The 15,116-nt window shown below is 38.5% G+C and overlaps 1 protein-coding gene and 1 pseudogene across 1 annotated transcript; both read right to left on the bottom strand.

The window, feature by feature from the left end:
- Positions 1 to 4,418: 4,418 nt before the first annotated feature.
- LOC126588798 (uncharacterized) lies at positions 4,419 to 5,372 on the bottom strand. Its single transcript, XM_050253921.1, has 2 exons — positions 5,021 to 5,372; positions 4,419 to 4,754 (listed from the first exon to the last, which is right to left on the bottom strand). Exons 1-2 carry the CDS (start codon positions 5,295 to 5,297, stop codon positions 4,714 to 4,716), a joined length of 318 nt encoding a protein of 105 aa, XP_050109878.1. The 5' UTR covers positions 5,298 to 5,372; the 3' UTR covers positions 4,419 to 4,713.
- A 5,218-nt stretch (positions 5,373 to 10,590) lies between these two features.
- On the bottom strand, positions 10,591 to 11,410 carry LOC126589209 (uncharacterized membrane protein At1g16860-like; annotated as a pseudogene).
- Between the last annotated feature and the right edge of the window lie 3,706 nt (positions 11,411 to 15,116).

Below are 15,116 nucleotides of genomic sequence, written 5' to 3'. Positions count from 1 at the left end.
TTGTCGAAGGTGTAGAAGGGTTTGAAAATATATGTGCCAAAGAGTAGTGTGTTTATACATATATTCAATAAAATTTCCATCTACATCAAAATAACCTTCTTCCCCCTCCTTGTTCAAGTTGAAAGTTTCTTTTCGAATCCCATCCTCAACAAAGTCCTCGTAATTCTGCCAAAAGATACCCCCAATCATTGGCTATCGTTTCCATTGATCCAATTAGCAGAAGTATCATGCAATCTTCTCGTCTGAAAAAATTCCTGCCAATTTAGAAAGAACCATTCCAAATTACAGATGTACTCTATTAATTTAACCAAGAGCATGCATTGCACCACTACTATTAAGAAGCAGCAACTTATAAAGACAAGTTTCTACATTCCGTTGTTAAATTGCTACCAAGAACTTGCACGGAAAAGTGAAAATGACCAGAAAGATGATGTTTATAAATTATATGCACACTGAGAGGAAAAATCTTCTGCAAGTGAAAAAAACGTATTTATATAAAACAGACATGTCGCTTCAGCTTGAGCTTGCGCATCATCTGAAAAAGCCTCTTGTATCCATTCCAATTACTATTCTGTGGAGCATGTCCCTGTACTATTCCCCACCAGAATCAACCATAAGCGCCATCTACATTAACTGATTCAATACCCTTAGCTGCTTTTGTGGAATTTAATTAATTTCATGAGAGAACTATATATGAAAGAATTATATATTCGGTAAAGAATGCAACATATATGGAATATATAAAGCAAATGAGGAATCTATATATGAAGTGTAATTGAGAGTAACAGCATATAAATGAGTAACATATACAGTGTTGTACTGGAGAAGGGTGTATACATATATGGAATATATAAAGTAAGCTGGAAATGGAATGTGTAATTCTAGAATCAATGGTATCTGCAATTTTATAATCATTGTTAATTTTTGGATTTATTCATGCAGGGTGTTTCCGTTTTAGAAAGTATTCGTAGATGTTTTTCTATTTGTTTAGTTTATAAATCAGAATGTGAGAATTGATGGGTTCATTTTGTGTAACACTACAGCTGCAAGATTGGTTGTTTTTAATATTTTTTGTTCAAATGAATATAGTTGAATACTTTAAATGCACGAATTATCAAGTCCATATATGTATGACTGACAATATGAAAATGGAAGAATGCTTACTCTCTTTCGGGGAAAGATGTAACGCATGTGGTTGCACGTCTAATTCTGTAACCAAATGTGCAATCTTGAAGCAGCAAGAGTATCAATAAAAGCTCTTATGTAAGGAAGGTTAGAAGCCATACTGAAATGGGACTCAAGCCGAATCCCTAACCGTGTATTTCTGTTACCCGGAAAATTGCATCTCCCTCACTAGTATTAAATATTAACATAGACTAAAATGATATACCAATGTTATAGAACAGTAGCAGAAAGAATGATGAAAAGAGGAAGACGAAAGCTTTGTATATTCAGAAAAGCAAAATGAATCCAATGTATCACAAATGACAGTTACAAGAGCTATTTATAATAGCTAACCTTTCAATACAGAATGACTCAATTACCCTTTCTAACAACTTTCTTCTAACTAACTCAAACCAATTGATTAACCAATATAGTTACATGAATCAGTTATAACTATATGGTTATTACTCCCCCCTCAAACTGAGCTGAGCTACCGAAGTGAAGTTTGTTGCAGAACCAACTCCCAAGCCAAGAGTTCGGCAATGTTTTTGAAAGATTGGACTATGTAACCCCTTGGTGAATACATCAGCTACCTAATCCTCTGTCGGAATATAGTGAACTATAAGATCTCCTTTCTGGACCTTCTCACGCACAAAGTGAAAATCAGTGTTAAGGTGTTTGATCTTGGAGTGAAAAACTGGATTAGAGCTTAGAGCCAATGCCGAGAGGTTATCGCAGTACAAGGATGGTGGGACGGATATGGTTTGATGAATATCTTTAAAGACAGAGCGGATCCAAAACACATCAGCTGCACAGTGTGCTAATGCCTTGTACTCTGCCTCGGTAGAGCTTCGAGAGACCGTGGACTGCTTCTTAGACTGCTAAGAAATTGGATTTGTTCCAAGATACACAACAAACCCTGTAATGGATCTTCTTATGTTGATATCTGTTGCCCAATCGGAGTCAGAGTAAGCAGTTATATTGAAGTCCTTGCTTTTTGTATACTGTAAGCCATAGCCAATAGTGCCTTGTACATACCGCAAGATGCGTTTGACCAGGAACATATGTAAATCAGTTGGTTGTGCCATGAATTGACAAACCATGTTCACCGAATGGGCTATATCAGGTCGAGTAAAAGTGAGGTATTGAAGTGCCCCAACTATACTTCGATAGTGACTCGGGTCTGATAACAATGTTCCTTCACCAGCAAGAATTTAAGTATGAGGCTTAGATGGCGTGGAAGTAAACTTGCAGGTCTCCATGCCTGCCTTTTTTAACACATCCTTAGCATATTTAGTCTGAGAGATAAACAAGGAACCATCATCTCGATACTGTATATGCAGCCCCAAAAAATAGGTTAACCGCCCCATATCTTTGAGATCAAACACACCAGCAAGATCATCAATTACAGACTGTAGTTTAACTGAGTTTGAACCAGTGAGAATTATGTCATCAACATACAACAATAAAAGGATTATGTCTCCACCATCAAGTTTGACAAATAGACTACTATCGGAAAGAGAGGATTGGAAACCAATAGCAGGTAGAAAGCTAGTAAATTTGGAATTCCAAGCTCGAGGAGCCTGTTTTAAACCATAAAGAGATTTAACCAATTTGCAGACATGCTCAGGACATGTAGCATTCACAAACCCCTGTGGTTGTTTCATATAAACCTCTTCTTCCAAGTCTCCATGAAGAAAAGCGTTTTTGATATCAAGTTGTCTTAATTGCCAACTGAACTGAGCTGCTAAGGCTAAGATAAGTCGTACAGTGGTATGTCTAACCACTGGACTGAATGTCTCTGAGTAATCCAAGCCGTGCTCCTGAGAGTACCCATGTGCCACCAACCTGGCCTTGAACCGAGATATACTACCATCGGGATTTTTCTTGACCTTATACACCCACTTACTTCCAATAATAGACCGATGAGATGGAGGTGGAACAAGGATCCAAGTGCCTTGAGTTTTCAGTGCATTAAACTCCTCTTGCATAGCAAGTTGCCATTCTGGTTTTAATGATGCAGCCTTAAAATTTCTAGGTTCTTCCCCATCCGTGATGTCAGCAAGAAATGAAAAACCTCCAGACAAAGTTGGATGGAAGTTGGTAGAAAAATCAGCATAGAATAACTCATCAAGATGTAAGGAATGCAACTGAGGTAGAGAAGCAAGACATCCCACATAACTCTTCTTAACAATGGTACCAGTTTTTAACCTGGTTTGGATACAATTCTGATTGACATCTGTGATGACTGAATTAGTAGGATGTGAAAAAGGAAGAACTACCTGGAGTTGTGCAGGATCAATGACAGGAAGCAAAGGAGTAGTAATCGGTGAAGAGGAATGAGCATAAGGTGTTCCAGACCCCTGATTTTCTAATGCTGGTGAAACATGATCTTCTGATGTAGTAGTATTTGGAGAAAGTATTTCTGTGCCTGATTGAGATAAAGAGTTCTGTGATTCTGCAGAATCCGTAGGTCTCCTTGCATGTGACACTGGTATAGAAACAATAACAGGTACATCCATTGGTTGTGCATGGTCCTCATGTCTATCCACCCGTGCAGGGCTTGTGTGTTGAACCATTTTCGCAGGAAATACAGACTCATCAAAACAGACATGTCTAGAAATGATAAACTTCTTGGTCTGTAAGTTATAACAAATCACTCCTTTGTACCCTTGTGAATAGCCCAAGAATGCACACATCACTGATCGTGGTTGTAACTTATTAATGTTGTAAGGTCTCAGCCATGGAAATACAGCAGAGCCAAAAATCTTAAGAGATTGTATATCAGGTACCTTCTTGTACAAAGACAAGTATGGAGAACTGAAAGACAAACTTTTGCAAGGCATATTATTGATTAACAGAACGGAATGTGCACAAGCAAAGTACCATAACTCAGAAGGTAAACCAGAAGCACTAAGAAGAGTGATTGCAGTTTCCAAAATATGCCTATGTTTCCTTTCTGCCACTTCGTTCTGTTGAGGAGTATAAGGACAAGATATGAGCTGCAAAATGCCCTTGTCAGCTAGAAATGAAGTAAAACTCTTGCTTGTATATTCCCCTCCCCCATCTGTTTGCAATGACTTGATTGATGTACCAAATTGATTAAGAATAAACTTGTAGAACTTAACAAAGATGGTAAACACATCAGATTTATTGCTCATGGGAAATATCCAAACAATTCTTGTATATTCATCAACAAATGTTACATAATACCTATATCCCTCTATGGATCTTACAGGTGATGGACCCCAGACATCAGTATGTACTTTCTGAAAAGGAAATGTACACCTATCAGTTCTAACCGGAAATGGAATCCTAGACATCTTGCCTTGAATACAAGAGATACAAGTACTATGATTATCATCTGTTTGTACTAAAATATTGGACTGTTTCAACATTGTAGTCAGTACATCATGAGCTGGATGTCCCAATCTCTGATGCCAGATAGTATTCTTCACTGCTTTGCCCAAATAAGCTGCTGGATACTGTGTTATGAACTGAGAACCCTTTGTACTTTTAACCACAGGGATCTGGAACAATTCCTCAGGCCTACTCCTTCCGTGGTACACTATCTCCTTTGTCTTCTTGTCCTGCACAAAGAATTCAGAATCATCACAGATAAACCAACTGTTGTTATCTGCACATAACTGTTTCACAGAGAGTAAACTCCTAGCAATATTAGGCACATGTAAAACTTTATTAAGAATTAGAGAACGTTTAGGAGTGTGAAGCATAGTTGAACCAATATTCTTAATTGGTAGACCTGTACCATTCCTAATTGTTATCTTCTCAGATCCCTCAAAAGGTATTACTTGAGAGAGAGCACTAATATCAGAAGTGATATGATGTGACGCACCAGAATCAACAATCCAAGCATCAGGAGGAAGAAACTGAGAAGTCTGTTGTGCAGTCATTGCAGACAATGATGGAGGTGGAGGTTGTCCTTGATAAGCATAGTTTCCCCTTTGATAACAATCCAAGGCTGAGTGACCCCTCTTCCCACATATTTGACATTCGACAACAACACCCGTAGTTGGGACATTTGAATTCCTGTGAAAACAATTTACTGCAGTGTGCCCTCGTTTGTTGCAAATCTGACATTCAATCAGCACTGTAGTTCTAGTATCAACCATACCGGACCAATTATTATTTCCATTCCCAGATTGTCTTGAACCCCCTGAATTGCCAGAACTATATCCCCTTCCTCGGAAGCCATTGTTATATCTGTAATTGTTACCACCTCTATAGTTATTGTGACCTCTATAGTTATTCCCAAAAGATCCAGACTGTGCATTCAAAGATTGTGATCTAGGTGCATTTTGACCACTGTAATTTGCAGAAAAACCATAACCAACTGAGTCATTTGGAAACTGAGGTGGAGGTTGAGAATAATATGACTGTTGAACTTGAGGTGGTGGGAGGGACGATTGTGAAGCATTAGGTACAGCAGTGACAGTACCAGTGCCAGCAGTGATAGCTGGAATATGTGCATGACTTTGAGAATTGGAAGATGAAGCAGAAGAACCAAAACCAGTGTTGGAACCCGAACTTGACCCTTGAACATAGAGTGCTGACAGTGTATTCAGTTCCCCTTCAATTTCCCTTTCAGTACCAAGTAACAATGCTCGAAACTCCTTCAACGTGAGTGTAGATTCCCTGGCCAATATAACAGTACGAATAACACCATACTCCCTAAGTAATCCAGCAAGACCAGCAATCATAACATCATTATCTGAGATAGATTCACCTGCAGCACTAAGTTGTTCTCTAATATGTTTAAGCCTCAACAGATACTTATCAGCCGTATCGGACCCTTTTTGAATTGTGTGTAATTCAGTTTTCAAATGATTGATTCTGGATTTAGACACAGTGGCATATCTATCAACCAGATTATTCCAGGCTTCATACGCCGTTCGACACCCAATCACATACTCCATAGCCTCATCAGTAAGAGTAGCAAGCAAGAGGCTCAACAAAGCGATATCAGTTGTCTCCCATTTAGTATACGCCCATGTGATCTCCCTTGTGACCCCATTATTTGAATCAACAACAAACTTTGATGGACAAGGAGTTGTACCATCAAAATGACCAAACAACTTATATCCTCTTAACACCGACTGAAACTGAAAAGCCCACTTAGCAAAATTATCATTCCTAAGCTTGATAGTAAGCATTCCTAAAACACCTTCAACTTTAAACGAAGACGCAGCCATGCCAAAAAAACGAACACTGCCACAAATCCAAAACCGACTAACCAGAGAGATGAACACCGTGGACAACACAAGAAAGATTGACACTTTCTTGCAAGAAAATCGTGAATCAAAGAAATACGAACAACCTTCTTGAAAACTGATATACCAGAATAGCACTATCAACCCGTCAATTAACTATCGCACAAAACACTATATCATACTTCATTCACCAATTTACCAATGCAGGAGAAATCATAACAGAATCCCCAATTCACAAGAATCATGACAGACTCTCAAACTCCATTAAAAAACACAACTATTATATCAGAATTCATTCATCAACTCAGGAGAAAACATAACAGAATCCCCAATTCACAAGAATCATAACAGACTCTCAAACTCCATTATTATCCAGAAACAAAATCAACATTCAAGACACAAATCCAGATGAAGAAACAGGAACGAGATCACCTGAACGGAATCAATTCTTCAACCACAACGCCAATCCTTCGAACACCAGTGGAAACGTCAGTAGCCCAAACGTCCAAAGAACCCAGCGAAGAAAATCATTGGGGGAAACACCAAGAAACTGAACCAGAGTAGCGGAAGAAACCCTAGGATCGAAAACAGCAGCGAGCCTTCTCCGGCTCTGATACCATATTAACATAGACTAAAATGATATACCAATGTTATAGAACAGTAGCAGAAAGAATGATGAAAAGAGGAAGACGAAAGCTTTGTATATTCAGAAAAGCAAAATGAATCCAATGTATCACAAATGACAGTTACAAGAGCTATTTATAATAGCTAACCTTTCAATACAGAATGACTCAATTACCCTTTCTAACAACTTTCTTCTAACTAACTCAAACCAATTGATTAACCAATATAGTTACATGAATCAGTTATAACTATATGGTTATTATTAAATTCATTAATGAACATGGTGGTTAATCCATCAGCTTTAATGGCCATATTATAAAAAAAAGGGCAGAAGCTTTTGAACCCAAGTACGTTCAAAGAAATTAAAAAGTAAATTTTCATTCACCGCTTCCCATACTATAACTTGCTCCTTGAATCTATTGATAACAGAATGAAGCCTTGAGTTTGTATACAATTTAACGCTTTTGATAGCATGAGCCTTGTTCAGCTAGTAGCACAATATTTTTCGTTTTGTATTGATCTCTTTGTTTATCTGCCTTCGAATTGTTCTATCAATGCCTTTTGTTATACCTCAACTTTAGTGTTTTGATCTATTGCAATCATATTCCGTTTCTTGTAGGCTGCCCGGCATGCTTGAGGAACTTCCTAAATCAAAAGAGCCAGTGAATTCGCCTTTGCAGCTAATTTGCCCCTGTCCATAGGCAAGAGCATTGATCCCAACATAAAAGCAAAGACTTGTAATTATACTAAAAATATGCGCGTACCTTTCTGCATAGCAAGGAAGATAGTGATGAAGCACTCTGATTCTGCTATTTAGCATCTTGATGGCATGTGAATTCCTGTAAGATGAGCAGCCACTGCACACAACCCAGGTTGATATCGACTGCAACTACGTGATAACGATGGTCGTGACTTGTGAATACTTGATTTCAACAGTTATGATTGTTTGATATCGATCGCCGTGACTACTTTATGTCAATCGCTTGATCTTGACATGGATGTCATTCAATAACAGGACATGGTCCAATTTGATGAGGAGCGTTGAGGATTATTGATTAAATTTACTAGATTTGAATTATTTTCTAAGTTATTTCCTCAAGACTTTGCCTGCTTGTCTTGAGGATCAAGTTTATTTTTATTTTCTCCTAGTATTCTATCTTTTTTCCTATAGTTGTTTGACCAATAAAGGATTTTGACATTTATCTCATAACCTTATTTTTAACTGAAAAAAGTTGAGGTTTCACCAGTAACTCAATTACTAATAAGTACATGCAAGGTTACTTATTTCATCAATGTATGATTCAATCTCAACAGACCCTTCACGTGTAACTAATACCAAAACTAGGACGTGGACAATACAAATCGGATGATGTGGAGCATGTGTGGCCATTGGACTTCACACGTAGGACCAATGGCGGAACCAAGGATTTACAACAATGGGGTCAAAAATAGCTTTAAAAATCGATCATACTAATAGACGAAGCTACATGAGGGTGAGGAAATTTCTGGTTTTCTGGCTTTTAGGGTTTCCTTGCTCTACCACAGTGCAGGCTGCGTGTGGGTTCTCATTTTTTTTCCTTAAAGAAAAATACCAGGCTTGGCCAATGAAATGAGAAATGAAGATCTGCATTTTGCAGCTTTTGGAAATGGAGTTTTGGTTCTAAGTCTGTTGATGCACAAAATCTGGAGGATCTTGGACCAACGTAAATCCGGCCGTGAATCATACAAACACACAAGAACACAATGATGTATCGTGGTTCACCCTAATGTTTGGGCTATGTCCACACTAATGTTGATTCCATTTCACTGTATGAATGTATGGATTACAATAGATCGGTAAGGGAGCTCTCTGTGGACGCAACCCTTGCCATTTTGCTCTCTGTTTGGCTTATAGGGTATTGCCCTCTGTTTGGATGTGAAGCTTTCTTGTTTCTTTTGTGAAGGTCAAACTTCTTTAATGAGGGTGAGGGAGAGTCCCTTTTATAGAATAATGGCTCCCTCCCCTTTTAGATAAATCATGGGCTTAGGGATGAGGCCTAAAGACGAGGCCCAATATATGGTCCCAACATGAGTCCCCTAAGTCTTCAGTCAAGAGAGTCTTTTGGTTTGAGACTTCAAATCCAATCCATGTATGGGCCAAAGTGACTAGATGTCGTCCAGAATTGGTACTCAACACAAGGCAATGCTCAACATAAAGCAATACTCGGTTAGAGGTATCACACATTACGAGACTGCTCGGCTGGAGGCGATGCTCATTACGAGGCTGCTTGGCTAGAGGCTATGCTCGCGACAAGGCGGTTGCTCGGTTGAAGGCGATGCTCGTTGCGAGGCTGCTCGACTAGAGGCTATGCTCGCTATGAGGCAACTCGGCCCGTGGTATTCCTCATTGCAAGTACCTACTTTATGTCGACATGCACTCAGTATGAGTTGATTCTCAACATGACTCGGGTTCGGTTGTCGGGTTAGAGAAGAGATCATTGTTCGGACTAAATCTTTGTCACCATGAGCATGTGGCTCATCAGTCTATAAGTTAGTAGACTTCTTTAATCAGCAACAATGTTGATCAGTGGATCTAGTTGCTCAATAATTCCTGACAATAAATGACAGTATAAGTATGACTGTATAATGAATAAATCAAATTGACAAAATTTGTCGAGATAAAATATTGTGCTATGTGCCTTTTATAAATAAATAATTTATTTAGTCGTGTGGTAAATCACATGTTGTATAAGAGACATAGTTTAATGGCAGTCACAATATTCTAGGCCATGAATAAATATTGCACATGTACTTGGGTTAAATATATGTCACTAGGTAATAAATAATATATATATATATATATATATATATATATATATATTATTTTCATTCAAGTTGTTGATATCCAATTTGGTCATATGAGGTGATAAAATAATTATATATTGTAAATGGTGTAGTACGTGTACAGACTTTGCCACGTTTTATGGTAGTGGTCTTATAGTGATCAAAGTAATGATAAACATCACAAATAATAATAATAATAACATAGTAAAAGTAAGAATCTAAGGCAATGTGACCCAACATAATAAGCACATAAAAGTAATCATGTAACCTTATTATAATGACAATGGGGCACACAACCAATATATATATACATATATATGTATTAGTGAAAGTTTTGTGAGTGCCGCACTCATGTGACAAACATAATAATAAAATATTAAATAATAATAATAATTGTAAGCTTGAAGATCAAAGACAAGCAAACGTTGTAAAGCATGTGCATACTGTAAAAGAAAATGCACACTATAAAGCAAACACTGTCATTTTCAGTGATGATGTGGTTTCTTTTAGGCATGGTAGACAATATCAAAAGAGGATAATAATAGAATTATTGTAAGAAAGCTTATCTTCTGCCTAGTTTTCCACTGGTGGTCGTGGTATTCGCAGGAGATGGGATCCGGGTATCAGTGGTGATGAGTATACTCACTGCTTGCTCTGGCACCGCTTGGGGTGGTGCTTGCTCTGGCACTGTGTAGGGTGGCTGCAGCCAATGCAGCTGTTGACGTGGCAACCTCGTAAGCAAGGCAAGTCATCTCCCCTGACAAATCTCTGAATGTCTAGATTTTTTATTCTCTTACTAGTGCACATAGCATCCTTTAGATTCACACAATTCTGTGGAAACATATACACACCTAGGTACTCTTTGGTAGGACGATTCCAACGGAATACTGCCACAGGTAACAACCCCAGTAACCTTGTCGTACTGTCCGTCAATGGCACCTCTAAGCTCAGCATCTGGGTACCTCCTCACAAACCCTAGCAGCCATTTTCTTCTCCAAACACAATTCCAGACAACAACCACCAGCATCGGCACCTTCGACACCCGAAACTCCATTTTCACCTCCTCGCTCAAAGTGGTCATCGACGAACTATATAGCACTTTGCTTATCGAGCCAGCGTGTTCCAGCTGACCGGACGACTTTCTGTCCCCGGAACTTAGTGGGCCCGAGCCCAATGGCCCGGAGGTGATAAGGCCAGTTACCTGAAGCTGTGGAGTCAAGAGGCCTGAGGATTTCTTAGAAATTTGACCGGAGTTGGGTCCCGATCGAACAGATTCGCCGTTGTGTTGGGAGGAGGAAGAAGGGCGTGAGCCTGAGAGCTTAGAAAGAGGAGAAGGTCCGCTAGATGGAGCAGAAAGAGGAGAAGGTCCGGAGAAGGTCCGCTAGATGATGATCGGTAATTTGGCTGTCGAACATTTTGCCTAGCTCTCTAGATTTCTTCACATCACCGCCAGTGTATGGGACGACGTGCGACTCCATTGTCGGTTGACGCTCTTTTAGCTACTGTTCGGGCCGGCCCGACACCACCAGCCAGCTGCTGAGCGGGTGAGATGGGATTCAACTACTCATTTGTGGTGTTGTTACAAAGAGGAAGTAGTAGCAACACTTGTAGAAGTTAGAGTTGCAAGTGAGGAAGAGAGAGAGCGAGTTGGGCGTCTCTTGGGTTTTGTAAATCCACGATGGACAGTGGTGAGGTTTCACGGTGGTGAGATAAAAACAAATGAAAGGGAACCGACATAGCTTTTTGTGTCGTTTCCCACAAACGGCGCCAAATGTTGATGCACAAAATTCGGAGGATCTTGGATCAACGTAAATTCGGCCGTGAATCACACAAACACACAAGAACACAAAGATGTATCGTGGTTCACCCCAATGTTTGGGTTACGTCCACACTGATATTGATTCCATTTCATTGTATCAACAAAGTCTAATGAAAAAGATGAGGGAGGAAGAAGAGAGACTCTCTCTCTGTCCCATCCCACCCACGTGCCCTTTCAAAATTACCCTAATTTGTTTTATTTTTTTAGCCATTGGCCAATCAATGTACGCCACCTAACTGGAATTGTCGACATACATCTCCTATTCTCTCAACTGTAAAACCAAAAGGCATAATAATATATTTTGGATGCCGCCAAAACAATGTCTTTTCCCATTTTTTCCCTTTTTGCACCGAAAAGGAAAAGAGTAGTCCAAACTTATTCGAGTCAAGGAATCCCAACGCACCTACCTCTCTGCTAGTGCATGGGACAACTGCTACGAAGAAAGTGAAAGTTCCACTAAAAAATCAATTAGCTATATGAAAAGTAGTCAAATTACTCAAAAAAACCATGAAAGACCCCTACTTTCATCCGTGTAATCTCAAAAAAGTTAATTGATATCAACCCCTACATCACGAAAGAAGTTATTGATATTTGGAATCTTGGATTTTGTCCTAGGTTTTACGGACACCTTGACAAATGTTGTCTGTCTACTTTCTTGTTAGAAATCGATGCAAGAGATGCTTTAAGGTTAATTTGATTCTGTCGGACTAGAATACCATACGCAATATTCATTTGCACCTATCTTAATGCTACAAACACAAGCTACCTGACATACACGTACGTACACATCAACTAACTCTCGAATTCCTTCTAATTAATTGAAAAAAAAAAAAAAGTTGTGTGACGATTACAACTATCACTACTAGAATTATGCTTATAGAACACCATATTTTGCACGCCATTTGCAATTGGAGGCCATAGATATAAAGCACTCACTCTTACTATTTTTTGGTGTCTTTATAGTGGGATGCCACTGATATGGGTGGCCTTCTATAACATTACACATCGCTCAAGGGAGTGGATCATCTATGCCTTATATGTATATGCCCATCTCTTCCTAGCACGAGGCCTTTTGCACGAGGCCTTTTGGGAGCTCATTGACTTCGAGTTCCATCAGAACTTCGAAGTTAAGCGAGTTTGCGCAAGAGCAATCCCAGGATGGGTGACCCACTGGGAAGTTCTCGTGTGAGTTTCCAGAAACAAAACCGTGAGGGCGTGGATAGGGCCCAAAGCAGACAATATCGTGTTACGGTGGAGTTGAGCCCGGGATGTGGTGAGGGCCTGGGTCGGAATGTGACACCTTCAACATTGAGACACCAATGATTGGTGGCTGTTAAATAGCTTTATTTCTTAAAAAATAATTTCTTGTGCATTTGTGATTAAATGGGTCACCAATAGAATTTATTGGGCACCAATAAAACAAATAAAAATACAATTAACCTCTCTCCCCTTCACAAAAGTCCAACTCATCCCCTTCATTCTCTTCGCTCGCTTCCCCCTTCATTCTCCCTCTCCTCCCTCTCCTCCCACCTATATCATCTCTATCCCTCTTCTCTTTCAAGCAGTAGCGCCTCCGTCTTCCGGTCACCAATGACCATCAAATTATACGTCCAGAATCCTCTTCCCTTCCTCTTTCCATCCCTCAAGTTAGTTTTTACAAATTCGTAGCAGAATTTTCTGAATTTCAGATCTAAGAAACTGTGACCGCGAGTTTTCAGGCCAATTTTCTGCTTGTAGGTTGTGAGTTCGAATGGGAAGGTGTAACAGATTCATCCCTTTCCATTAACTGAAAACAAGGATCCAAATGTATCCTTTCGAACTTGATTTTAATTTTTTAAGTTTTTGTTCTTAATTTTTTTAAGTATTATTTTTCGGAAACTTCAAGCATCTAATTTGTGCATTATAGTGCACTGTTTTGGTAGAGAACCTACCTGAGGATCACTAAGTGGAGAACCTTAAGAGTATACTTGGTAAAGCTAAAAAGTATGTTTTTTTCCTTCTTTTTCTCCCCATTCTGTGGCATTACTGTTCTCTTTAGTTTTGGTTATAGCATGGTTTTCAATCTTCCAGTTAAGAGTATACATATCAAGTTATATTTCATATGATAAAAGTGTAACATCTGTGTCTTTCTATCTCAATCTCACTCTCAATTGCTTTTAATTTTGGGCAATTATTATGTCCTTATTGTATAGCTTGTGAAGCAAAAAATACCTGAGCATGATAAAATTACTTAACAAATTTATCTTATTACTTAGTTTTCAGAGCCACCAAGTTTATCAATATTCACCAAGTCCATCTCTATTTCCAGTGCCTAGTTTCCAAAGGCGAAGTTAAGCCAGGCTGGGAACTCTCTCTTTCTCTCTTTACCTTTTGTTTTATTTGTCAAGGAAGTTGATTGGGTTGAACAAAAAGGAATAAAAACAAATGAAAACAAATTGAAATTTGTTGGTGCTTGTGTTGATGTTGAATTTGTAATATATTAAGACCCAAAAATTAGATAAATGGTCCACTTTGATGTAAATTGATAACATCAACCCACTAGTTCAAAATAGTGAGTCTTACCTTTAGAATGTTTTTGTGATGTAATTGATAACCATATCCACTGATCGAAAATTTATCTACTCTCAAGTATATCACTTGTGAAATGTTGAGACTCATGAATTTATCTGCTGAAAAATTGATCTACTTGCCACATCAATTTTTCATGTGGAATGTTAAAGACTCATACTCGCAAGTATATGCTTTTTATGCAGGTTGTAGGAAACAATAAAACTGTAAAGGCATACTTTTGTGTGTATTTTAGTCATTTGATCCATGTGCTTATGTGTTTGCATGTAGAGATAGCAATTACTGGGGCTCAAGCATTACGAGGAGCATGTCACTCTTAAAAAACATGTTTAGAGGTGTTCAAAAAATGTGAAGTCTTTTAAGTAGCAATTTCCTTCAAATTTGGTGCCTATTTCGTACTTTGACGGATAGTTTCATATTCTTTTAGTACAGCTCATTGGTTTTAGACCTGATTTTTTTTTAATATGTGATTAGTTATGGAAGACTATAGCAAAACTGCAATTATGTGTAGTCTATTAAATATATATATATATTTGGGTGCCCAGATTAATGGGCCTTCTTAAAAAAATATATATATATTACAACATGACCACTGATGTATAAAAATTATATAATATTTCAAAGGTGTACTATTCATTGTGCCACCGTTATCTAACTGGTGGTGTTTGTAATAATAGAGTCCTCTACATAAGGCACAATCTCTAATTTAGTGGCTGCTTGGTGGTATTAAGGTTTGACATCAATGAGAGTATCCACAATTGACAATAGACACCAATGAAAATGGGTGTCTTTTAGCCAAATTTTAGTAGTGTATAGTTATATACAAATAAACTTTGGATCAACTTTTTAAATGTTAGCAGCAGCCAAGCATAATGATATCCTAATAG

The sequence above is a fragment of the Malus sylvestris genome, chromosome 11 (genome assembly GCF_916048215.2).
Source record: "Malus sylvestris chromosome 11, drMalSylv7.2, whole genome shotgun sequence".
NCBI classification, from domain to species: Eukaryota; Viridiplantae; Streptophyta; class Magnoliopsida; order Rosales; family Rosaceae; genus Malus; species Malus sylvestris.
Note: the sequence above shows the minus strand (reverse complement) of the source record. Positions and strands in the feature narration are given on the sequence as shown.

Coding starts and splice junctions, on each gene's coding strand:
- LOC126588798 (XM_050253921.1), bottom strand. CDS start 5,297: ATGGTTGATACTAGAACTACAGTGCTGATTGAATGTCAGATTTGCAAC. Junction 4,755..5,020: donor TGCTTGGATTGTTGATTCTG/GTGCGTCACATC, acceptor TTCTTTGTGCAG/GACAAGAAGACAAAGGAGAT.